This window comes from Toxoplasma gondii, chromosome Ia (genome assembly GCF_000006565.2).
Source record: "Toxoplasma gondii ME49 chromosome Ia, whole genome shotgun sequence".
NCBI classification, from domain to species: domain Eukaryota; phylum Apicomplexa; class Conoidasida; order Eucoccidiorida; family Sarcocystidae; genus Toxoplasma; species Toxoplasma gondii.
Genome location: NC_031467.1, coordinates 1576613 through 1600587, shown reverse-complemented (window position 1 = coordinate 1600587; position 23975 = coordinate 1576613). Strand labels below are relative to the sequence as shown.

The 23975-nt window shown below is 61.9% G+C and overlaps 1 protein-coding gene across 1 annotated transcript in view; it reads left to right on the top strand.

The window, feature by feature from the left end:
* The window catches only part of TGME49_295710 (HECT-domain (ubiquitin-transferase) domain-containing protein), a 35515-nt gene that overhangs the window by 5800 nt on the left and 5740 nt on the right, over positions 1 to 23975 (top strand). Inside the window, exons 2-11 of the mRNA XM_018782283.1 lie at positions 154 to 384; positions 1132 to 2283; positions 2759 to 3238; positions 3527 to 4065; positions 4524 to 5286; positions 5789 to 7445; positions 7587 to 9898; positions 10578 to 15122; positions 15590 to 21523; positions 21811 to 23975. The exon at positions 21811 to 23975 is cut by the window's right edge and continues 47 nt beyond it. Of these exons, the coding sequence (XP_018638536.1) occupies positions 154 to 384; positions 1132 to 2283; positions 2759 to 3238; positions 3527 to 4065; positions 4524 to 5286; positions 5789 to 7445; positions 7587 to 9898; positions 10578 to 15122; positions 15590 to 21523; positions 21811 to 23975 (19778 nt within the window). The remainder of the gene's footprint in view (positions 1 to 153; positions 385 to 1131; positions 2284 to 2758; positions 3239 to 3526; positions 4066 to 4523; positions 5287 to 5788; positions 7446 to 7586; positions 9899 to 10577; positions 15123 to 15589; positions 21524 to 21810) is intronic.

Sequence of the window (23975 nt, the reverse complement as noted above, 5' to 3'; positions counted from 1 at the left end):
CATATATATATATATATATATATATATATATGTATATATATGTATATTTATGTACCTTTTTTAGATCGGAAGAGGGACGCGGGAAACAGAGGGAGATGGGTGAAGGCGAAAGACTTGCGCTTTGCATATCGACCTGTCTGTTTCGTGTTTTAGCTCGGAAGCTCGCTCGACGAGGTCCTTCGCAGCGTGGCTTCGGCAGTGTCTTCTTCATCGGCCGCGTCTGACACATGCACGTCCTTCGTGGAGCATCTGCTTGTTCTTCTCCGTCATCTGGAGAGACACGAACGGCGTCTCCCCCTCTGGCAGCCCGTCCCCCCCGAGGAGGGCGAGCGGCGACTCGAAGCGTCCAAGCATTTGCGGCCTCTCCTCTTGGCAGACCTCGCGGTAAGACGACATTCGTGGCTTTCGTCCCGCTTCTGAGTTGCATTCTTCGAAAAGAAACTGGACTCATGAAAAAACACGGGGATAAGTGGGCACGACGTTCTGGAGGCTAGACCGAGTGCAGAGAGGAGACAGGGGGAGGAACAGAGGTCACTTCGGACGCGGACAAGGGAGGAACGCAGACTTACACAGTGAGTTAGGCCGACACAAGGAACTCGGCAAGCGTTCCGCGGTTCGTGGAAACGACAAAACATCCTCACGATTGTCGACCGGCGGGTGGAGACTGTCGAACCGGTGGGGCACGGAGGAACCCCGGAGGGGAGGGGCGCTCAGTTTCCGTTTTTGAGGCGCTTTCTCGAAGGAGAAGAAGGGCGTCTGTTTTCCATTCTCGGAGTCCGATTTTCACTGGGTCGAAAGTGACAAAGCAAGAAGACAGAGGATTTCGGATGTCAGAAAGAAGAGACAGACACGACGACGGCTCTTCCTCCGACAACGATCCAATTGCAGAGTTGGGAAGACCGCAGGGCGGACTAGAAAGAGATAGGTCGTCTTGCAGGTCGTGTGTTTGCTGAACGGATGCTTTTTTTTGCGGGAGACGAAGGCACATGAGACCCATCTCCCCGTCGACAGAATCATGTTTAGTCACAGATCTGTGTACACGGGTGCATCGTATTTGTGTTTTTGCGCGTACAGAAAGGTGAGTGTTTCATGTTTTTTTCCGACTGTTGTCTCTTCTCGTCTCTCACGCAGCTGCCTCCTGCGCCGCCTTCCTTGTGGCTGGCGGATCGCCTGGCGAATGTAGGCAAGTTGTTGGGGACGTTTCTTCAGAATTCGGAGACACTTCGTTGTTTCATCGCGAAGGGCGGCGTGTCTCTGTTGCTCTCGCTCTGTTCTTCTCCGTCTCTGCCGCCGGCGTTTCTCCACCTCTATCCGCAGCACCCCCTAGTGGTGACGCTGCGCTATGTGGCATCGGCCTCCTTCTCGCTTCCTCACCTTCTTCTCCAGCTTCTTCTTCTCTCTCGGGCGACGAAAAGCACGGAGAAACTCGGCGACCTCGCGGAGACATGGACGCTCGACCGGTGGCCCGCATCGGGGGGCGTCCCTCCGGCTTTGATGTTCAGGACGAGACATCGAGAGGCCGACAAGTGCCTTTCTCTCGCAGACAAGAAGGCCCTGATTGCCGCAGTCGACGCGTGCTCGAGTGCACTCCAGGTAGCGGCGATGCTTGGCCGCGAGCTGGGTCAGGCGTACAGTGTGGGTCTGACGACGCGCTTCGCTTCTAACCACCAGTTGTTTCTTCTGCAGCACTTGGGGCTTCTTCTTCTCCAGCTGCAGAGAGTCACGCCGTTTGCGCTCCGGCTCCTCTACGCGACTTCGCCACCGCTCGCCGACGCCGAGGGGACGCCGTCTCTCCTCAGCAGTCGCCACAACGCCCACGAGCACCCTGCGGTTCGCGCGAGCAAAAGCCTCGCGCAAAGCAACAAGCTTTCTCAGGCAGTCACCAGCGACTCGCTTATCCTCTCCAGCAACGACATGCTGTGGAGCAGCCTCGTCGAGTATGCTTACAGTGTCCCCCCCGACGGCGCAGCAGCCGAAGGCGGCGTGGAAGGGGAAGGCGAAAGACGGCTCGCAGAGGCACGTGTGGGAGGCCCGGACGCGGAGGCCGAGGGCCTGGAGACCCAGGGGAGACAACTTGCCGAAGCGGCGAAGAGAGGAGAAAGGAGAGAGAACCGAGGGGAACGGACTGTGGATATGGAGGAGGCGAGACAGGAGGAAAGAGGGGAGGGAAAGGCGAGGGAAGATGGACACCCGAGGATATCGAGGGCGGCGGCGGAGTCCCCAATCGTGCTTGCCGAAACGCTCAGGGGCATGCTCCAAACGGTCCGAGCCATTGTCGTCAACGTAAGCCTTTCGAGCTCTTGTTGCCAAACATGGGACCCGAGTGTAGAAAGAGAGAGGCGAAGAACAAACACACAGAAAGCGGATAGAGACCTGGGGTACGGAGGGAACAGAGAGAAAATTTGGGGTGGAGAGACGACAGCTGTGGGGTGGAGAGACGGGAGAGACTGGACAGGTGTGTGGCAGAGAAGAGTTAGAGAGGGATCAGAGAAGATACAGACTGGGATAGAGAGAGGCGGCAAAGAGGGAATAGAGAATGGATAGAAGGTTGCCAGCGGATGGAGGACAGTTAGTCGAAAAAGATCGAAAAGAAGAGTCATGAAGTTAAGTGGTAGCGAAGCGATATAGCGTGAGAGAGCACTCGACTGGGGGAGGTAGCAGCTACGACGAACGTTTATCGCCAGCGAGCTGGTGCGTGTCTGACTCGTTTTTTCACGAGGCCTTCTTGTGCTGCTGTTGCTGGCGACCGTCTCTTCAGGCAAGCCGCATGTTGAATACGAACGCGATTCGAAGCAAAGGGGGGACGCCGCAGCAGCAGCAGACCCACCTGCAAGTGGCTCTGCTCCATTGCCTCTCCATCGGGCTCCAGTGCCGGGATCTCCTCCGGCCTGTCCCCTCAGCGCCGCTGCCCACGCGTCTCCTCTGTCCATTCGAGCCGGAGACAGAGTCGGAAAGTGAGGCCTCGACTGCAGAAGGCGAGGAGGAAGGCCGAGAGAGAGAGAAGGAGGCCTGCGGTCGCCCGCGGCGAAGAGCGAGGACGCAGAGAAAGGAGGGGGGGCCGAGTGAGACGGAACAGCCTGAGACAGGAAACGCAAGTCCAGAAGTTGTGATAGATGGTCTAGGCGTCATCAGCACTCTCGCTTACATCTGCGACGTCCTCGACTGGCTCTACAAACTCCATGTCGATGAAAAGAACCGAGGCCTTCTGCTCACGATGACCTTTGACGCCTTCCACAAGGTACGGACGCCGCTGCCTTTAGGGGTGTTTCTGTCTCTCGTAGGTTTAATTTTAAAAAAGTGATGAAAAGGAATTTTCGTCGCGTTTGTTGTCCAGAAACATCTGCCTTAAGGGGAGCTTTACATACATTACAACGGGGTTCAATTGTGCAGAGAGCAATGCTCTGAAAAGGGAGAAAATCCGTGTCTACACGCGTCGACCATGACCGATGCTGAACAGCCTTGACGTCGTAGGATACAAGCGTCCAGCCCTCCACGCGAGTACAGACTGTCTGGCTCCTCTTCTCAGGTTGGAGGCGTCACGGAACTGATGCGCGTGGTGGACTACGCTTTTGCCGTCAACCTGACAGTGCACTGCTTCTTCGCGCAACGCGCCTTTGCGGGTGTCTGCGGGGCCGAGGCTGAGGGGCGAGAGACGCCGGAGAAACAGGCCTCGCCGCTGAGTTTGGAGGCGTTGCTGCCGCTCTTTCTCTTCGAGGAGACGAGGAGACGCCGGGGGTCCGCAAGCGTCGATGATGACAGCGAGGTCTCTCTCCTAGCGTGCTTGGGGAAATCTGCGGCAGACGAAGAAGACACGAAGGGAGAGAAGAGGGGCAACGCCGAGGAGGGACAGGCGAAGGACTCAGAAGAGGACGCGGAGAAAAGGCGAGAAGCGTTTCTATGCTGGATGCGGGAGCTAATGAAGCAATTCGAAGCTCTCTCAGATAAAGACATGAAAACCGTCAGAGACCTCGCCAGCAAATGCCTCCAGTGCGCCCTCGCCTACTGCGACAAAGCCACTTCCTGGAAACGCTGCCTGAATTCCCCAGTCTCGCAGTTTCTGCAGGGGTAAGAGGGAACAGAAAGGAGACAATCCGCGACGAAAAGAGTTGAAAAGCGAGAAGAAACCCGAAGCAACGAGAAGCAGAATACCGGAGAAGAGAAACCTGGAGGAACAGGAGAGCACGTGAAGACAAACGAACGAGGGAGTCATGGAATGCCCGAGAAACTGGTGACCCCTGGAGCTCTGTAGTATGTTTGTATATATATATATATATATATATATATATATATATATGTACATTTGCATATATATCTAATATATCTAATATATATATCTAATATATATATATATATATATATATATATATGTTTTTCTAGACACACCTGGAATTCGGTCCATGTTGTTTAGATTAGGGCGTGATCGGCGACAGGACCCTTTGGTTGTTTTTTACGAATTTCGAGTGTGTGTGCTGTGTTTTCTCTTTCTCACGTTTGACTCGAGCTTCGTGTTTCTCTATTTCCAGCAACTTGGAGCGCCCCTCGTACTTCCAACGCATGCAAGAGTCGCAAGGCTCCAGAAGTTCGGATTCGAGCTCGGCGCCCACTTCCTCCTCGGGGGCTTCCAGCGGGGCCTCTGCGGCTCTGGAGGCCAGAGAGACCAAACCGGAGAAAGGAGAGACACAGGCGAGCCGTTCTTGTGGAGACGAAGGAGCCGCCTCGGCGCGGGCGACTTCGGCCCCGACTGGCGAGTCGCCTCGACCTTCTCTCCGTTTCTCCTACACGCCCGAGGGCATTTATCAGGCCTATCTGCGCCTCCAAGAGAACGGCGAAAACGGCGCCCAGGCCCCCGAGGCCCCTGTGAGGCTCCTGCCCCACAACGACTTCAGAACCTGCGATGTTGTAGGTCTCCTTCGCTCTGTTCAGTGCGAGGCGGCTGCACATGTCCTCGTTTGGTGGTCCCTCGCCGCGAAGTGTGGGGCGTCTCTGCGTCTCCCCGACGACGCCGCGATGCTCGCTGTCTCGACGGGCGCACTGGGCGCGAAAGGCCCTGCCGCCCATGCGGCGCGGCGCCTGCATGCGCAGCAACAGGTCGCCGAGGCGTTCGTCGCGGCCAGCCGACATAAAGGAGACAGAGGGGACCGAAAAGCTCGGAGAGCGAGCGAGGAGGACGACGTGGAGAAATACGTATCTGAGAGAGATTGGCTTTTGGGGCCGCTGCTCGCGCCCTTCTTGCAGCGTGTCACCGGATTTGCCCACAAAGTCACTTACCATCTCTTCGACACAATGGTGAGAACCCAGGCGTCTTCAACTCCGAATCGTTTTTTAGAAAGCGACATCGGAACGGAGGAACGGAAACCATTACGGGTGCAGAGACCTTTCTGCATGCGCATGCACACGTGCAGGCTACTGGTGGGAACTGACGACTGTAGGTTAGAGGTCTTGTCGCAGTCACATGGTTGACATCCAAGGTATATCTCCATCGCGGCGCAGGGAGAGGAGGAGGGGGGGACTCAGAGATGTTCGCTTCCTTTCTGCACCTTTCATGCTTAGTTACCACGAAGCACGAAGCCTTTTGGGTGGGTGTTCTACATCCATAAGGTGGACGCGAGAGGCTCCTCCGCCCCACTGTTCGCTTTGTTCAGCCTGAGCAGTCTTGTATCTGAGTTTCTACTGCTCGCATCTCGTGCAGAGCCGCTCCAGGGCTTTTTTCGATTCTCTCTGCTTTCAGTGTTACGGCGTGAATACGGTGCCTGCCTTCTTTCTGTCTCGGCTTTTTTCTCCTCTCCAGACGCCCCAGCGGCGAGCGTGGATTCACAGTGTGTTCATGGACTTGCCGCCGCCGTCCCGGACGGGCCCCGCGAGCTCTACAGGGACCTCGGGGCGCGCGAGCGGGGGTGCCGCGGGCCGCGGGTCTTTGCATGCGCGCCGGGCGGCCGTGCTGAGGGCGGCGATGGTGGAGCAGCTCACTGAAATGGGTTTCGGCGAGAGTTCAGCGCAGCGTGCAGTCGACGCGACGAACGGCCGCAGCATCGAGCTCGCGATGGAGTGGCTCTTCGAGCGACAACGGGAAGAAGAAGCAGCGGCCTCCACCGCTCCGTCTGCTTCTGCGGGTGCTGCCGCGAATGCGAGCTCCGAATCGACTGGAGAGAGCGCAGACGGCGCTCGCGGCAGTGCTTCCGGGGAGCCTCCCACGGCGGACAGCTTCGAGGCGTCTGGCCGTGGAGACGCGGCCCCGGCAGATGGAACTCAACGAACCGGTGCGTCGGGCGCGGAGAGTGGCTCGACGACGTCTGCGGGGACGGTGCTGGCGTCGGGGACGGAGGCAGAGAGTCGGAGTGAAGGCCATTCGCAGACGAACAGCGCAACTGGCTCAGGCTCAGCAGACGGAGAGGCGCCAGCTGCAGCGCTCGCCTCGGCTTTGACCGCAGAGACTGGCAGAGATACCGGGGCCGCGGTGCGTGCCCGGGACTCCAGGGCGGAGACGCGACTGCCGTCGGGCACTCAGCCGGCGTCTTTGGGGTCGCCTCTCGCCTCGTCACGGGCCGCGGCAGTCGCGGCGGCCTCCGCCTTGATGGGCGAGGTGGGACCGTCTTTTGACTACTTCGGTGCCTTTCTTCTCCCGAGCTTCAGCGCAGACGAGAGCGTCTCGAGCAGCGCGTCGGAGCTTGCGAATGTCACGCGGGCCCTCGTGGCCGCCATCACTGGAGGCCCAGGGGCATCGGGCGCGAACGGTTTCGGGCGCGGCCTCTCCTCGGCCTTTTACGGCTTGGGCTCGCGAGGTCGGAGCTCCGGGGGGGGCGACCGAGGGACAGGCCAAGCGACTGAGGCCCTGTTCTTCGTGGCTGCGTCCGCCTCGCTCGCGGGCCGCCTCGACCTCGACGAGGCATGGGCCGGCGGCAGCCGCGAGAGGCTGCTTGCCGAGGAGACAGGGGGAGAAGGGACAGGCGTCTCTGCAGGCGACGCTGCGGGAGCCGCAGAAGAGCCGAGAAAAGAAGATTCGACGAGGAAAACTGGCAGCCGCACGGCCGTGTGGGAGGGCCCGATATCGGCGCACATCAGCGACCAGAGGGCTCTGGAATTCTCGGAGAAAATCCGGAGACAGATTGTGCCGCAGCTCTTGAACCTCGTCTGCGTTTTGCCCCAGAGCGCGGCTTCGCTATGTGAGGCCCTGATGAAGCTTCTTGGCGCCCCAGTCGATCTGTCAGTGGACCCGAAGCGTGGACGCCCAGAGAGCGGAGTCGACGCGGGAGAAAAGAGACAGGAAGACGACCCCAAGCGAAGAGACAGCAAGGAGGCAGGCCCCGGAGAGTCCGGCCCAGAGCCCGACACGGCACAGGCCGCTGCGGTGGATACTCAAGAAGGAAAAGCCGAGGAAAAGCCGCCGCAGCAGGAAGGCTCCGCCTCGAACATTTCGAAGGGTGCAGGAGAGAAGTCGGCGACAGGCGGTGAGTGTAGCTCGGTACTCAAGAGTCTCGACGTAGAGCAAAAGCAGTCGAGTCAGAGAAAAGGCTGCTCTTTGCAGTTACGCAGCGACTTGGAAAAAACTGCAGTGTTGTGTGGTCTCTGCGTCTGCGTGTGCGTTGCAGACGACTTGGAAGGCGCCCCGCTGTCTGCAGCGGCCCTCCTCCAGCAGATGGGCGAGCGGAATTTGTTTGTGACGATGCGGCTTCTGACGACTCGGCTTCTCCACCTCCGGCAGCTCTGTCTCTGCGTGCCTGAGCTGGCGTTTCGTCTGCCTGCGTTGCCTGCGTTCTTTTGCGCGAACGCGAAGATGTCCACGGCTCCGGACGCCGCGTCGGAGGACGTCTGCGAGCCAGGAACTGTCTCCAAGATGTGGGGTTTCCGGGCGGGCCTTCTGGCCCTGCGGCTGCAGCAGCAGCTGTACGGAACCTGCTTGCTTCTCGCCCACCTTCTGCATCGAAAGCGTCATGCGAAGGGGATGCTGCTGGCTGTCTGCCACGCAGCTGCTGCGCTGACGCGGCGGAGAACTCCTGCAGATCGAGACGAGGCTCTCCCGGGGAAGAGAGGCCCCAAAGCCGGTCAGACGCCCGGGGCCAGAGCCCCAGCTGCAGGCCCAGCCGCGCCCCTTGCGAAGAAGAGCGAGCGCGGCGGCGGACCAGACCGGAGACTGCATGCGCCGGAGAAAGGCCGGACAGGAGGCGCCGGGCGCGAAGCCTGGCTCGGCGTGACAGCCACACTCGCGCGCAACCACCCTGTAGGCATTTTCTGGAAGCTGATTGTCTCCACTCTCTCCGAAGAGGCCCTCCTGGCTTCCGCCCACCCCTTCTACTTGTCGGAGACGAAGGGAGTCTTCCTCATTCCGCAGTTATTCCGGGAGTCGCTTGGACCGTCGAGCGGCGGGGCCGCGCATGCAGTTGCAGAGGCTGCTGCCCGATCGGACGCGTCTTTCGCGAGAGAACCTGGAGTGAAACTCGAAGCAGGCGACGCGAAGACTCCCTCTGAGAGCCCGGAAGGACCCAATCCTGTCTCGACGCCTGTTCTCCCGATTGCCTCATGGTGCTTGCTGGACCTCCCTGCCTCTCCGGCAGCCGCGTCCTCGTCTTCTGCCCCTCTAATGACCGATGCCAAAGTAGCTTCAATTGTACCCTTCCCTTCAGGGCCTCAAATTCATCCGTGGTGTTGCCACTCCTCTTCATGTTCTTCGTGTTCGTCATCTCCATCGTGTGCAGTTTCTTCGTCGCCTACATGTTTAGCTGCGGCAGTGCCAGCGGCGTCGCGGCCTCCACCTTTCATTCTTCCAGCTCTTTTGTGCATCCAAGAGCTCTTGCCGCTCTACCTGCTTCATGAGCGTCCAGCGACATCTCCGGGGCTGTCTCCGCCCACGCATGCACCGGGGGCGGAGACAGGCGGAGAGACGCATCGCGGGGCTCGGTATCGGGGATCGTCGCGCTCTGCACCCGCCGGTCCTTCCGAGAAAGGCAAGGCGGGCCGGCATGCTGCGGCCTCTTCGGACAGCCAGGGAGGCGCCAACGCGTCGACTTCGGGATCCCAGAATGCAGGGCCTCTCGCTTCAGCAGGAGGCACAGGCGCGAAGGAACGGGAGACACCTAGCGGACCCGAGGGCGAGGGGAGCAGTCTGACGAGCGGGAGCCCCGGACGCGTGCTGCCGATTCATGAGCAAAAGCAGATGGTCGCCGGTTGCCTAGATCTCCTCCACTTTTACCCAGGCATCGACGGAGACACCACCCTTGCCGTCCTGCAGATTCTGCACCACCTCACAGTCGTCCCCGCGAACGCGCTCCACCTTCTTTTGTACTCACCCAAGGGCAGTCTCCTGTCCCTGCCCTCCGACGTCTCCGGTGGAGACACCGGCACAGATTCACGGCGAAGATTCGAGGCCCTCAAGGGCGTTAAACACGAAGAAAGCAGAGAGGATCCGGAAGACGCCGTCATGGGCGAAGAAGGAAGTGGAGACACCAAGAGTGGGGCGCCTCTCACTGCTTCTTCGCTCGCATCTGCCAGCCGCGCTTCGCGCACCGCTTTAGGCGCCAAGACTGGCTCCTGCAAGGTCCCGGCCCTTCCCTTCTTCTCTATCTCCGCGACGCTCGCTCATGCAACGTCCTCGGTGGAGATGCAAGCGGCGCTGCTGCCGCCTCCAGCGAAATTGGAGGCTTCTGGGACTGAAAGGCCTGTCGAGATGCGCAGAGAAGACGCGCCCAGAGGCCCCAGCGGAGAGCGCGGCGGGAACTTGGGGGGCGGTCTTGGGCTCCTGCTGAGTATGCCCAGGACGGCCGGGTGCAACGGCATGCTGACGCTCATCCAGCAAATTGTGTCGCATGCGTGCGAAGAACAATCGGTGCTCGCGGCCTTCATCGAAAACGAAATCCGCTATCTCTTTAAACGCGCACAACTCGCCAGCAGGACCTTGTACAGACGAGTAAGGTAAAGGGTGGGAAGCAGGGGAAGGCAGACAGGAAAGGAGGGGCCTTCGAGCGAAACGAGAAAGGAGAGGCTGCGGAAGAAGAGCCTCAGGGAGAGACTGTGTGTGAAACGGAGGAAGGACGACAGAATCCTGTTACCAATTGAAATGTAGAATGTAGGCACGAGGAAGCCGGCGCGATGCGAGTCGAGGAAAAATCAACACGCAGGAGCGAAGGCATGGGAGAAGAGCGTGGAAACCAAGAGAAAGAAGGAGGGAAGTAGTTGGAGAGACGAAGAAGAAAAACATAGGGGACAATAGTCAGGAGAGGAAGTAGGTGGAGAGACGACGGAGATGGAAGCGTTGTCGAGGAGGAAGGGCAGGATAACGGATTGGTTGTTTGGGATGGAAAAAACCTGATTCACAGAAGAGCCTATCTTCCACAGAGGTGACTCGGATCTGGGTTTTAGGAATCCCCGCGATCGTGCTTGCGCATCGCTTCTTGAAGCCTCAGCAGGCGGTGACGTAGTGCCGCCAGAAGCGTTACTCCGAGGCTTCCCATGGCGTTTGAACTGTGCAGAAGTGGAAGCATTTTGAGCGAGCGGATCGACACAGATGCCGCGGTTGTTCCGTTGGACTGAACATGATGGCCATGTAAACGTGTCTGTTTTTTTTCCCGCCTTCTCGTTGTCTTCAGGTCCATGGAGCCCCGCCACCGTCGGCGGAGGAGGAGGAGAATTTGCGGCCGCTGGTGCCGGCGGAGGCGATTCTGGAGACGCTGCATCCCTTCGTGCAGCGGACGCCTGTGCTCGTGGAGCAGATTCTTCGCGGGTGTTGTCAGTTTTGCTCCACTGCCTGTGCGTCTCGAGAACAGGGCGGGGAGCAGACAGAGCCGTCAGAAGAAGGCCTTCCAGGAGCTTCAAGCAAGCCCCCGGTGGAGGACAGTCGACCTGAGACACAGGCGGCCGGAGGCTCGGCCAGCCACGGGTCGAGAAACGAGGAAAAGAGAAGTCCCCCGTCGGCTTCTGTGACACCAGGGCCTGAGGGCGAGCGCGGCAGGACGCCTGAAGCGATGAAGACAACAGAGGAACAGGCCGCTTCGGCGTCGGTGAGGAGCGAGGAGAGAAAGACAGGTGATGTCGACGTCCACATGGAGAGCGAGGAGGGCGAGACATGTGCAAAGGAAGGTGCAGGTTCGAAGAAAATCGGAAGTGGAGAAGAAGGGCCGCCAAGCGACGAGGGAAGGGAGAAGACAGCAGAAAAGGAGGAAGCCGAGAAGGTGTCGCCTCCTGCACCGCCGCCTGAGGCGATTCCGTGCGGCATCTACGTCGGCCACAAAAAGGGATTTGTTTTCCGGCGAGGCATCCAGGGTGTGGGGTACTATCCAGAAGCTGAGGGCGAGAAACACACGGACGGAGGGGAGAGGAGTGAGCCTGTGGTGCTGCTCCGGTGGCTGGAGGACCACGAACGCGCCCAGACGCTTCCGCATCAAAAGAAAGTGAAACGCCTTCTTCTCCAAGCTCGCAAGAGCCCGAACGTTGCGGCCCTGCTCATGGGGGTCCTGACCGACTACTCGGTTCTGTTCCTGAACGTCGAGGCGATGACTCGTCTCGCCTCCGCGCCTTTACAGCAGCAGCCGGAGCAGGGCGAGGCGAAGGCCTCCGAGCTCGGAGACAAGAAACCGCTTGACGGGGACGGATCAAGAGACTCGACAGCTGGGCCAGGAGGGGAGAAACCTTGCGAGAAACGGAAGGGAGAACAGGAAGAAGGCGTATCGAGGGCATGGCGAAACCTCGACTCTGTTCTCCACCCGCCTGGAGTTTCTCTCAAAGGTGACACGGAAGGCTGGGCGTCGAATGTCAGGCCCATGTATCCTTTTGCTCTGACGGCGGACTCACTGTTCTACATCATGATTCAACTGATCAGCTCGTACCCTTCTGTCTTGCCTCTGCTCTGCAAGCCAATGCCCCTCCTGTCGGCCCCCACCCCCGCGACCGCGTCTGCGTGCGCCTTCGAAGTCCTCCAGGAGGGCCGCGCTGGGCGCGAGCGTGACGACGGTGCCGCTGTACCGACTCGAGGCGAGGACAAGGAAGGCATTGAAGGTTCCTCAGAAGAGAAATGCAAGCCTGCAGGAGCCTTCTCCATCCCGAAACCGCTGCCCCTCCACAAGCTTCGTGGCGGCTCTGGCCACCAAGCAGGGACTCTGGATTCAGCTGCCTCTGTGACGAACGCTGACCTGTCAGGCCCTGGACGAGTGGATGGCATGCATGCGCCAGCTTCAGGCGGAGGTAGCGCAGCTCCCGGAACTCCCAGCGCGGAGATGATTCGGCTGTATCTACCCCAGCCGCCTCCTTGGGTTTTCACGAGTTCCTTGCCTTCTCTGGTGGGGGAGGCGGCCGCCACACCCAGTGGCTTCGACCTCAGTCGCATCCTCCACTCGCATCACGGCCAGGTCCCTGGGGGCGCAGGCGAGCGCCGAAGCAGCGGCTTGGCTCGAGGCGAGAAGAAGGCGGAGGAGGGACCGCCTGCGCAGGCAACTGCCGGGAGTCTGACGGCGCGTTCCGGAGGCGAGGAAGAGAAGGAAACGGACTTTGCCTCCTTCTCGGCCGAGCCATCGGATGCGTCTGTCTCGTGTGGGGCGGCTCCTGTGGCCCAGGTCGGGGCCTGCGCCCCAAAGGGTCTCTGCTCTTCCTCGGCTCCCGTGCGCCCCCTGCTGGACTACTTGCTGCGGGATGTGCTTTCTCGCTTGTTGACCCTCACGCTGCCACCCTTTGCATGCACAGACAAGACCTACGCAGCTGCGCTCGAGCTGCAGCGCGAAAAGAAGCTCTCGGTGTCTTCTCTCTCGCTCGGGAGCAGCCCGGCGCTGGTGTCGCTCAATCACTTCCTCCAGCTTCTCGGAGCGATGGCTTGCTGCAGCTTGGACATCCGGAAAGTACTTTTCCAGCAAGTGAGTGGCGCGCTCGCGTCTCTCGCTCGGGGTGTCTCCTTCGCATCGAATCCGGCGCTTCTGTCCAGGACGGGTCGAGAAAGACGCGAGAGCTCAGGCGACGTCTTCGACATCGACCAAGAGGTCTTGAGGTCCCAGCAGAGAGAGCACATCCAGCTCCTGGCGGCTGAGGAGCAGCGCGGCGCAGAAGGAACCGACTGCTACGCCCTCGCCGCCGCTGTCGCCTCTGCGGCCGCCACCGGCAACAACGCCCGGGGGTTCGGACTCAAGGACGCGCGAAGGGGCGCTTCGGCGCATGCAGCACATGCTGTGCATGGAAGCCACCTGGGAAAGGCCGCGGCGGCTGGTCATCTTCCCGGAGGTCCTGGAGCCCTCGCTGCGTCGGCGTCGAGCGTGCTCGGGGCCGTGGCTGGATCGACGCGGGGCGGCGAGAAGGAAAGTCGCGAGGCCAGCGCCTCGAGTGTGGTTTTGCTGCAGTATCGTCTGCCTGCGGACTTGCAGATCACGGCGTTCTACACGTTGTCTTCGCTTCTCTACCGCCTCTTCACGCTTCCGAAAGAGCTCCCCCCGAACCCCCTTCTTCTTCCTTTGTCCTCTACTGCGCCGCCTACACAGAACGAAGCCAACCCCGAGGGGAACTCGAGCAGCGGGATCCCCCGCGGCTGTGGAGTCAGCGGACCTCTGCCCTTCTCCGGTCGCGGAGGCCGCAAAGATGACGACGAGGCAGACAGCGGAAATTCTTCGAGCGGCGGGCCTTCTGGAGGGCGCAGCGGGGCCGGCGCGTCTTCGACGTCTTCCGGCACGGGGCGCGAAGGCCGAGCTTCCGGTGCGTCGATCGCCGTGCGTGGAAGGGTCGCGAGTCTTGCGGAGAATGGAGAGACAGTGGGTGGAGAACAGGAACCGCGAGACGAAGCGGCTGTCGCCGCTCGAGTGTCTGATTCGGGGCTGCCGCCGACCACATGGCTGGCCGCAAGCAGGAACCAGGCTTCGTCGGCGCGCCAGCAGGGTGGAAGCGGAAGGCCTGCGTCTGGCTCGCGAGGCACGACGAATGAGAGTCGCTCTTCGGCCGCGAGAAGCTCCGGGGCGAGTGCCTCGGGAGAGGGCGAGGGAGACCCGCCAAAAGGCCCGAGCGCGGGGAATCTGTTCTCTGGAGGCGACTGCAAAAACGACGCTTCGGGGCAGGGGAGCTCTGCGCCGCGGCCGGGGCCAACAGCCCCGGGGCCGTCGTTGAAGAGTCAGTACGGCCTGTCTCTGGACGATTTGCAGCGGCTGCGAGACTCACTTTCGCTCTTTCTTTTCCAGCTCCCTCTGCACAGTGAAGACGCGTTTGTCTCCGTCACGATCGCCGTGCGGTGTCTCACTTTCCTGACCTCTCCAGAGCTCCTGGGCTTGCCTGCGGTTTCCCGAGACGCGAGCAAAGACCGACTCCGGGGCAGGGGAGCTGAGGGCCGCGGAAAATCCAGAGGCACTCGCGGAGGCGCAGAGGAAGAAGACGAGGAGGCGCGGCGCAGACGCGAGAGGGCGCGGCGCGTTCGGCGAGCGAGCGAAATGGAGGACGACGAAGAAGACGAGGAGGAAGAGGGAGAAGACGACGAGGGAGATGGCGAGGAAGACGACGAAGAAGATGAAGACGATGAAGACGAAGAGGACGACATCGAACAGGACGAGGACGAAGACGACTGGGACATTGAGGAGGAGCCGGAAGACGAAGACGGCGAGGTGGCGCTGCAGTGCGAGTTGTTTGATTTGGAGGATGACGAGGATGAAGACGACGAAGACGACGAGATGGGAGGAGAAGACGATGACGAGGCTGTGGGGTTGACAGACGAAGAAGACGTCGATGCGGACTCCGCAGATAGCGAAGACGAAGCTCCCGCGGCGGCGGGCGCGGGCCTGACAAGCACGCGGGAGTTGCCACACGAAGTCGAGGAAGAAGAAGAACTTCTGCGCGAGACGGGAGAAGTGGAGGAGGAAGAAGACGAAGAAGAAGACGAGGAAGACGACGAAGACGACGACGCGCCGCGCATTCGGGAGCGGGGCGACTTGGACTACGAGGAACTCCTAGACGAAGAAGATGAAGACGACGAACTGCAGCCTCATGAAGAAGAAGCCCTGATGGAGGATGACGTTTCAGACATTGTGTCCTCGCTCACTGGTCGCAGAAGGCGAGACACAGGCGACGGCGACTCTTCTCCGGACGCAAGCAGCGACGAAGACCACGAGGACCTGGGAGACGGCCAGGACGGCGACGGCCCAGACAGCGCGTCCGAGGCGCCCGACCAGGAAGATGAGGCAAGTTTGTGATCAGACACGGAGTCTCAGTGAAAGACGTTTTAAACGGATAAGTCTCGACTCGTCGATTCTTCAAGTGTGCTGGGACCGTGGACCGCTGCGAGACGTAGTGAGACCGCTGCGCGTCTCTCCGAAAAAGGAGACTTGCGCCCATTAAGGCAACCTGTGTCCAGGCCAACCAGAGGGGCATACCGCACTGTGCCGCGAAGGGAGCGTTGGTGGGGTCTCGATCTGCTGTGTGCATGCTTCGCTGGAAAAATGAGTCGTACTGCGACTCCGTGCTCCACTCTGGGAGGTGCGAGACCTCTTCTGCCGTCAAAGGACACGTTGCGTCGCTTATGATTCATCTGGCGTTTCTCGCGGTTTTTGGTTCTTCTGTTCCGTCAGTAAAGGGGGCGAATTCAACACCCTTTGTGGCACTGTGCTTCACCTCACTGTCCCTCTTCTCTCTGGAGTTTGTCCGTCAGATTTCCTCGGCAAGTCCGCTGGAAGGCGCAGCGACTGGGCACGGAGCTTCTTCGTCTGAGACGAGCGGGTCTTCTGCGCCGGCGGAGGGAGCCGCAGAGGAGGACTCGGGAGGCGGCCAGGGCGAGACTTCTCGAAGTCGCCTTCGCTTCCTCAACGCCACGACTGAAGACGGAGAGACGGGGCTCGCCAGTGCCTTTGCGTCTGTCTCTGGGGCCTCGTCGGAGACTCGGGGGCGCCTGCCGGGCGGCAGCGCGCGCCGACCCTCGTCGAGCTTACCGGGCTTCTCTCCGGATGACATGGATGACGATGACGACGATGATGACCTCGACGACGACGAGGAAGACGACGATGACGCGGATGACCTTCGTTTCCATTTCCACCTTTCGGCAGACGCCCACAGAGAACTCGTCTCGGCGGTTCGAGGCGTCGTTTCTGGAGGCCGCCGCCAGGGCGCGGCCCGCGACGGCTTCGACGACGAGTTCTCCGTGGACGTCCACCTGGGCCCGCAGCGCACGGGTGCGTCCCTGGGACGCGTCTCCAGCGGGGCAGGCGGCGCAGTTCGCGGGCGAGATGCAGGGGCTCGAGGCCTGGTCGGCGCGGCCTCCAACTTCTTTCGGACGCCCGGCGGAGACAGTGCGGGCCTCGGGAACGGGGGAGCGCATTTCTTCATCGGGCGAGGGAGCGGCTTCGGCGCGCAGGGCGCTGGCTCCACACGGTCCCCTTTCTTGGCCTCACCGCAGGCGTCGGGGTTCGCCCCCTTCTTGGGCGGGAACTCCGCCGGAGGCTCCGTGTTTTCGCTTTTCGCCGGCCCCGGCTTGGGCTCCATCCTCGACGTGGCGCTCGGCGCTGGCGCTGGCGCCCAAGGGACGGGCGCGGCCCACCCGACGCTGGCGGCACTGACTGGCCAGACGGGCTACCAGCAGACGTGGACGAGCTGGGATGTCTCGGCGATTCCATCCGAGCATCCTCTGTTTTCCTCTTCTCTCTGTCGCGCGAGCCACAGCAACGGGGCCTCGACTCCGGCGTCGCCGCTCCAAGGCACCTCTGCGTCGGCAAGCGGGGCCGGTCCAGAGCGGGGCGCGGGGTCTGGAGGTTTTGGAGCCCGTGCCAGCGGCGGAAGGCCCAGCGGGTCTGGGCGCGACGGGCGCATCAACGAGCGGTTCCTCATTCAGCACTTGCTCGAGGATTTGTCTCAAGCTTTCGGATCGGAGATTTTGAGGACGCCCCCCAGCGGAGGCGCCCCAACCGCGCGTCGCTTGACTTCGTCTTCGCAGAATCTGGAGTCACCTCGCCACCAGGCCGGCGCCGCAGGTGCAGAGAGCCACCCGTCACGGGAGGCGAGGCACGAATACGAGGGCCGCGACGACGGCGCCGGCTTCGAGGCCCTGTACGGGAACATGAACTTCTTCGAAGAAGTTGAACATGCACATCAACAGCGCCTCGCGGCCGCCGCGGTTCTCTCGCGTCTCGCCGTAACGGGGACAGGCAGCGGGGCCTTTCTCAGCCTCGACGACGTACCCTTCCCTGTGGCCGCACCTACGCAGCCCGAAGAGCCGGACTCACGCGAAGCTGGCGAGAGAGAAGAGATGGAAGCCGCGGCGCTGGAAGCAGATCAAGCAGAAGAAGGTGAGGAAGCGAGCACAGGTGAAGAGCGACCAGGTGAAGAGCGCCCAGGTGAAGAGCGCCAGAGAACAGACACAACAACCGGGGCGGAGGGCGAACCGAGTTCAGAGGAGGCGCGGAGAGCTCAGATTTCTGTGGCTTCCACTCCACATTCTGACAGACCAGAGGGAACGGCACTTCGCGAAGGAACCGTGGACGCCGGCGTTTTGCCGGGTGCCTCGGTGGAGCCTGCGGCATCAGCTCAAAGAGAAGAAATGGAGGTCGATATGGAGGCCGCGCCTGCGCCGACGCCTCAGGCTCCCCAGAGGGAGACTGTGGAAGAGAGGTCTCCGGAGACAGAACCGAGAGACGCGGGCCAGGCAGCTGAAGAAAGCGGCGACACGCATCTTCAGGGGGCCATTCAGGCGTCTGTGGAGACAGACGAAATGCCGTCAACTTCACAAGACACCGCAAACGCGAACGAACAACCTCCCACGAGTGATTCTACTTCCTCTTCTTCTCCATCCTCTGCTTCTTCCTCTTCTTCTTCATCCTCTGCTTCTTCCTCTTCTTCTTCGTCCTCTTCTTCGTCCCCAGAGGAAGGGGGTGGTCCTTTGGCTCCGTTGGCCCGGGCGTTGGGGTTGACGGAGGCGCAGTTGTTTGACGCGGCTGGAATGGATCCGTCGTTTCTCGAGGCACTGCCGGAGGACCTGAGAGAGGAGATTGTTGTGCAGCAGCTGCGGCAGTTGACAATTCAAGCTGTCGAGCAGCGTCGGTCGGAGAATGAGAGTTTGTGCTCTGCGCCTCCAAGTTCCGCGGGCGAAGAAGCCCCCAGGGCGACTGAGGCAGAATCGGCAGCCGCGACGCATGCGGCGACTGAGGCGGTCGTAGGCGGGCAGCCAGCGGAGGCGTCTGGACCCCAACCGACGTCTTCTTCTCGACGTCCAGGCGGCGCGCCACCGCTGAGCGAGATTCGTCGGGAGTATCTGAGTGCCTTGCCTTCGGCACTGCGGCAGCAGGTGATTGCGGCATGTCGCGCGAACGAAGAAACGTCAGGAGACAGTGGAGCCCAGCAGAGAGCGTCGACGTCTCAGGAGCATAGCGACGCGGGAACAGACCTTGACAACGCGACCTTCCTCGCGACTCTGGACCCCGCCCTCCGACAGGAGGTTCTCCTGACCGCGGGCAGCGACTTTCTGCGGACGTTGCCGACAGAAATCATGGCTGAGGCTTCGCTGTTGAGAGAGCGCGTCCTCCAGCGGTCCCAGCACGCCCGCAGCGCGCGCGACCGAGGCGCCGCCGCGCAGGGCGGCCGGGGCGACGGAGATAGGGCCCGCGGGAACGCCTCGGCGCATGGCCGCGGGGACCGAGACCGTGCCGGCCTCCAGCACTTCCTAGGCTTCATTCGCGGGAACAACGGGGGAGCCGGAGGCGCGGCCACTGCAGGGACCTCGAGCCAGACGGGGGCTTCTTCTCGCAGCAGAAGTTCGACTGGGGCGGGAGCTTCGCAGGCTCGAGGTGGGCAGGGCGCCGGGAGCGGCGGCGGTGCGCAAGCCCCGATTTTTTCGTTCGGAACTCGAGTGGGCTTCGAGGGAACCGACAACTTGCTGGGCGAACGCGGAAACGGCGACTTGTACCTGGCGGGGCTGTTCGACTTCCTCGACTCGCAGATCCTTCAGGGCGGGACTTTGGAGGAGAGCGGGAGAGCCGGCCTCGGCCGCCTTCAGAGCCGAGGCTCCGCGCCCCTGTTCGGCGTCCAAAGCTTCCCCTCACCGTCCGCGGAGGACGGCTTGGGCGCCGGAGGCGCAGGAGGCCGGGGCCGGTCGATGGACCGCGACGGCGCGGGCTTCTTGGGGACGCGAGGGGGTGTGCGCGGCGCCGGGCCGCCCGAAGCTCGGAATTTGTCTCTTGGTGCAGGGAATCCGCTCCTTCAGGAGTCCGCGGTGTTGTCGGGAACTCCAGCGAGCCCTGCAGGCGCTGCCGACCCACTCTCGCTTTTGCGGGGGTCACATGCGCCGGTGCAACGCGCCTTTCAAGGCGCCGACCGAACCCCAGGCCTCTCTTCGAACTCCGCCCTCGAGCGCTTCCTCCAGGGCACATGGGCGGCCATCGCCGCGGCAGCCTCCAACTCAAATTCATTTGGAGGTGTGACGATTTCAGGCATTCCGTCCTCTCGCAGTGCGCTGATTGTCAATCCGAACTCGGGGACCTACCCCCTCCTCGTTGGAGCGGGTCTCGCGGCGCCCGGGAGCGCGGGCGCCCCGAGCCAGGGGAGCGGGGCCGGCGCCCAGCTGGGGTCCTCGTCGGGCTTCTTCGGCGGTTCCGTCCCCGGCGGCGCAGGCACCCAAGTGAATGTGCTGTTGACAGGGGGCCTTCTGGGCCAGGGAGGGGGAAATCTCCTTTCGCTGCTGTCGTCTTCGATACGCGGCGCAGGCGCGCGCCCGGCGATGGTTGCGGGCGGCCGAGACATGCTTGGGAACGGACTGAGCTTCTCAGGGACCTCTGGTGGAGGCCTCTCGGGAACTGTGGTGACTAGACCCGACGGAGTTGTCGATGGCCTCTCAGCTCTGAACGAGTGGCTGCTGCTGTCTCCGTCCGTGAATGCCGCGGGGCATCCTTCGTCGTTCGCGGGCGCCTCAGGGCTCCAGACCGACGGCGGCTTCCGTGGAGGAGCAACAAGCCGCCGCGGGAGCGACGGCGGCTACGAGGTCGTCGCGAGAAGTCCTGCGGGATTCTACTTGCACGGAGGCAGCCCGTTGCGAGGACCCCGCCCGCCGTTCCATCCTTTGGGCGTTCTCGGCATCTGCAGACTCTTCTACCTCCGAAAAGAAATCAACAGAAAGCTCTTCTTCACTCTCCTTTGCAACGTGGCGTCTGCCCACCAAGACGCCTGGCACCTCCTTGTTCTCCTTTTCCTAGTCATATGCTGGTCCGCTGCTCCTGACTGCCACCAACCGGAGTCTTCCTCCGCGCGCTCGAGTGCTTCTTCGCCCCCGCTGTCTTCAGTGGGTTTCCCACCGTCCGCCTTGTACGGCGCGTTATTTGAGGGGGCATCTTCGAACGCCGTGGCGCTCTTTGAGAGGCCATCAGCGGCGGCGGTGGCGACGGAGCGCGTTCTCGAACAACTGCGGAGTCTCCTGACTGTTTTGCCTTCCGCCTCGGCGGCTTTTGCGCACCGCATGCGCCACCCTCAGGCGGTGTCCCTGCGGGATGTCGCCTATCCTTCGTCACTCTCGGCTATCTCTTCCCTCTTTGGGAAGAAGGACGAGAAGGCGCCGCGCGTGGCGAGCGCGCCGCACGATTTCGGACCCGGCAGGGACGAGCCGAAGAAAGGCGAGGACAAGAAGCGAGAGATCCAGGGCAAGGGAGGTGCAGGCCGCAGCCGAGGGCGTCAGGGCGAAGACGACCGGAAACCATTGGAGGAGCCTGAGAAAAGCGGCGGAAAGAAGGACGGCGCGAACCTGGCGAAGAAGGAGAAGGGATCGAGAGACCGCGGCGCGGCAGCCGAGCGCGGAGACGGTGAAGAGAGGGGAGAGGCGACGCACGGAAGTGACGCGACGGAAGAGAGCGCCTGTGCGGCGAAACCTCGCGCATGTATCGAAAGGAAAGAGGAAGCCGCCGCGCAAAACGGATACATCGCCGCAGAGAAGGGACGCGAGTCTGAACTCTTCGCTTCGGCCTGGCGCAGGCGAACAGGTGGAGGAACGGAGGAAGACGGGCGGTCGCGAGGCAGAGAAGAGAGAGCTGCGACGCTTGGAGGCCGCGGCGCGTGCGACGACGAAGACGCGCTCGGTGGGTCGAGGAGGTCGGGAAGCGGAGACGGAGAAGACCTCGTCCACGAACTGAGGAGAAAGAAGAAGCGACGAGAGTGGAACGGCGCGGCCCTGAGTTTCGGCATCGGATCGTCGCCCAGCGCCTCGGCTCTCTCTCCGGTCGGTGTGCAACCGGGGGGAGGCGAGAAGGAAGGTGGGGAAAAGGAGACAGGACGAGCGGGGACAGCTGTCTCCACTGACGGCCAATGTCTCCCTGAGGGCGTAGGAGTCAAGAAGGAACCCGAAGGCGGTGCGCTCGCGCCGCGAGCCTCCTTTGGAGATCCTGCGGCTTCCTCGTCTCGCGTGATTCCAGGCACGAATGAGAGGGCGTCGCAGATGAGAGAGCGGAGAGAAGAAGAAAAGGAAGGGAAGAGTGCCGTTTCAGCGGGACGAATGGTACCGCACGAGAAGTCGGGAGGCAGCTCAGGATCTCCTCCTGGAAAGGATGACGAGAAAAAGATCGTATTCGGAGAGGGCATCAAGGAGGCGACACTCGAGTACCCCATCAATGTCCTCATGGTAAGGTTTTCTTAATGAATGGCAAGCGACCTGCCGTCGCTCAGGCTTCCTGTTGTGTTCGTTTCTCTCGCTTCTCGAGTTTATCGGTTTTTTTCCTCGTTTCTACAGGCGACGCCGACACTACCTCTTCGCCGCGAGGCGAGTCGTGCGCCGCGTCGAGGGGAGGCTTCCCTGTTGCAGGCGTTGCTGTGTTTCATGTTCTCCTCTCTCGCTTCTTCTTGGAGTAGACCTTTGTGTAGGGGCGCCACGATCGCACTTTACTTCCTTGTCCTCTGTCCTCTATGCAGACGCTGACAAGCGGGACTCTGTTCCAGTCTTCTCCGCGACTCATGAATCACCTGCTGTCGGCTGTCTACTTCCTCCTCGTGGGTGGAGACGGAGCTGGATCCCGCGAAGGCGAAGGATCTGCGACGAAGGCAAGCAGCTCTCAGCGTCGATCGGGCGCTTCTGCTTCTGCGCCTGAGCGCGGGGACTCTCCTGGCGTGACGGGTGCTTCGGAGTCCAGCGGGAGTCCGCCCGTAGAGACAGTATCTTCAGGAGCTCCAGGTGTGTCTGAAGATGCTGGCGCCGCGGCTCCAACTGTGACTGTGGCGTCTAAGCCCCGTCCCGAGGAGACAGGCAGTGGAGCTGTAAGCGCGTCCGGCCCTTCGCCGGAGAAGGAGAACGCGATGCTGCGGGTGGTTTCTCCGACCGCCGGCCGGGCGCTGTGTCAGCTTCTCTGCTCGCCGAGCGTCGCGGCTTCCTGGTCTCAAGGCGCGCACACTCCGCAGCAGCGCGAGGCGCACCAGCAGCAACTGAACTTGGTCGCGAAAGTCGTCGGGTGTCTGTACAGCTCGACGCAGCACCGCGCGTGGGTCGAGGAGGCGCTGAAGCAGAACGCGACGACGCTGAGCCGGGGCATCAGCGACGAACTGCGCCTCCTCGCAGAGACCATGCGGGCGTCTGTCCGCTTCTTGGGCCGCGACAGCGGGTCCCCGGAGCCTGCCCTCAGCCCTCACGACGACTTGTGGAGAAGAAGAGACCTTTTGGATCCTCAGCTGGCGGCCTTCAACCGACTCTGCTCGACGCTGAGTGACGTGTTGAGCCAGATCGAAGAACAAGCTGGCGGCAAGGAGAAGGAGCGAGAACAAGAGCGCGCCCCGCGGTCGCCAACCTCGCAGGGGAACAACGCCTCGGCTGTGTGTCGGGCCTCGCGCGCGCCGAGTGGCCAAGAGGCGGAAATGCGGGAGACGGCGGCGCCTGGAAGTTCGTCTTCAGCGCCCACCCCAGGGGCTCCAGAGGGCCCCCCCGCTGCGAGTACGTCTCCGGAGAGAAGCGAAAAAGGTGGAGGATCTGCGGGCTCTTCTGAGGCGCGAGACACCGCGCTCCAGTCTCTGGAAGCTGCGGCGCTGGAGGCGATTGAATCGCTGAACACTGTCGCGATGTCGACTGCGTCTCGCCAGACTGGGGCTCGGGCCAGCGGCGGGAAGCGGGGCGAGGGGGCGGAGAGCCGCGAGAGGGTTTCTTCGGCGCTCGTCGCGTTTCGGAACTTCTTTGATCAGTCGGGTGTTGCGTTGATTTGGGAGCAACTCGACGACGTTCTGACCGCCGTGGAAGAGTGCTACCCGTCACTGACCATGCAGGTGGCTGCTCCGGGGCTCCTCCCGCCCCGCGAGGCCCGACGGCGACTGCCGGCCGCGGTGCGAGAAGGGGATGAGGGTGAGGCGCGCCGCGAAGAAGAGGATGACGAAGGGAGAGGCTCCGAGGGGAGGAGGCGACGCGTGCGACGAGAAGAAGAACTGGAGGAGGAGGAAGAAGACGGGCGCCGGCGCGAAGACGCTGAAGCGTCGGGCCTTGTGGACGGCGGCCGCGAGGTATGGCCCGCGAGCGCGGCCGCGACCTCGGCGCCGACAGACGACGCGGCGCCCCTCATTCTCTCTCAACTGCTTCCGATCCTCGAGGCGTATTTGCAGGTTCACCAGACGTGCATTGCGGCGGACTACGACGTGAAAGAGGTGGCGGACCTGGGCCAACTGGATCTCTTCTCGCTCGCGTCCGAGGCCGCGAATGCGCCTTGCATGAAAGTCGGAACGCCCGACAGCATGGCGAGTCCCGAAGACGAGAAGAGGCGAACCACAACGCAAGAAGACGCGCTGTCGCCCCGCGTGGACTCCAGGGCCGCAGGCGACACTGGCCAGCTCGCGCCGCTCTCGCCTTCGGCGCATGCATCCGCAGCGACGGCGAGTCCGAGTCAGAGACACGCGGAACTGTGCTGCTTCGGCGAGCGACACAAGGCGTCGATCAACGCACTGGTCAAACAGACGCCGTCGCTCTTGACCACCACGCTGCAGCCCCTCCTCAAACTCGCCCCCATGACTGTGGCCTTTGAAAACAAGCGCCTCTACTTCCGCCACAAAATACGCGAAATGCGCCAGAGCGCGCGATTCGAGACCATCCGCCTGTCGGTCCGCCG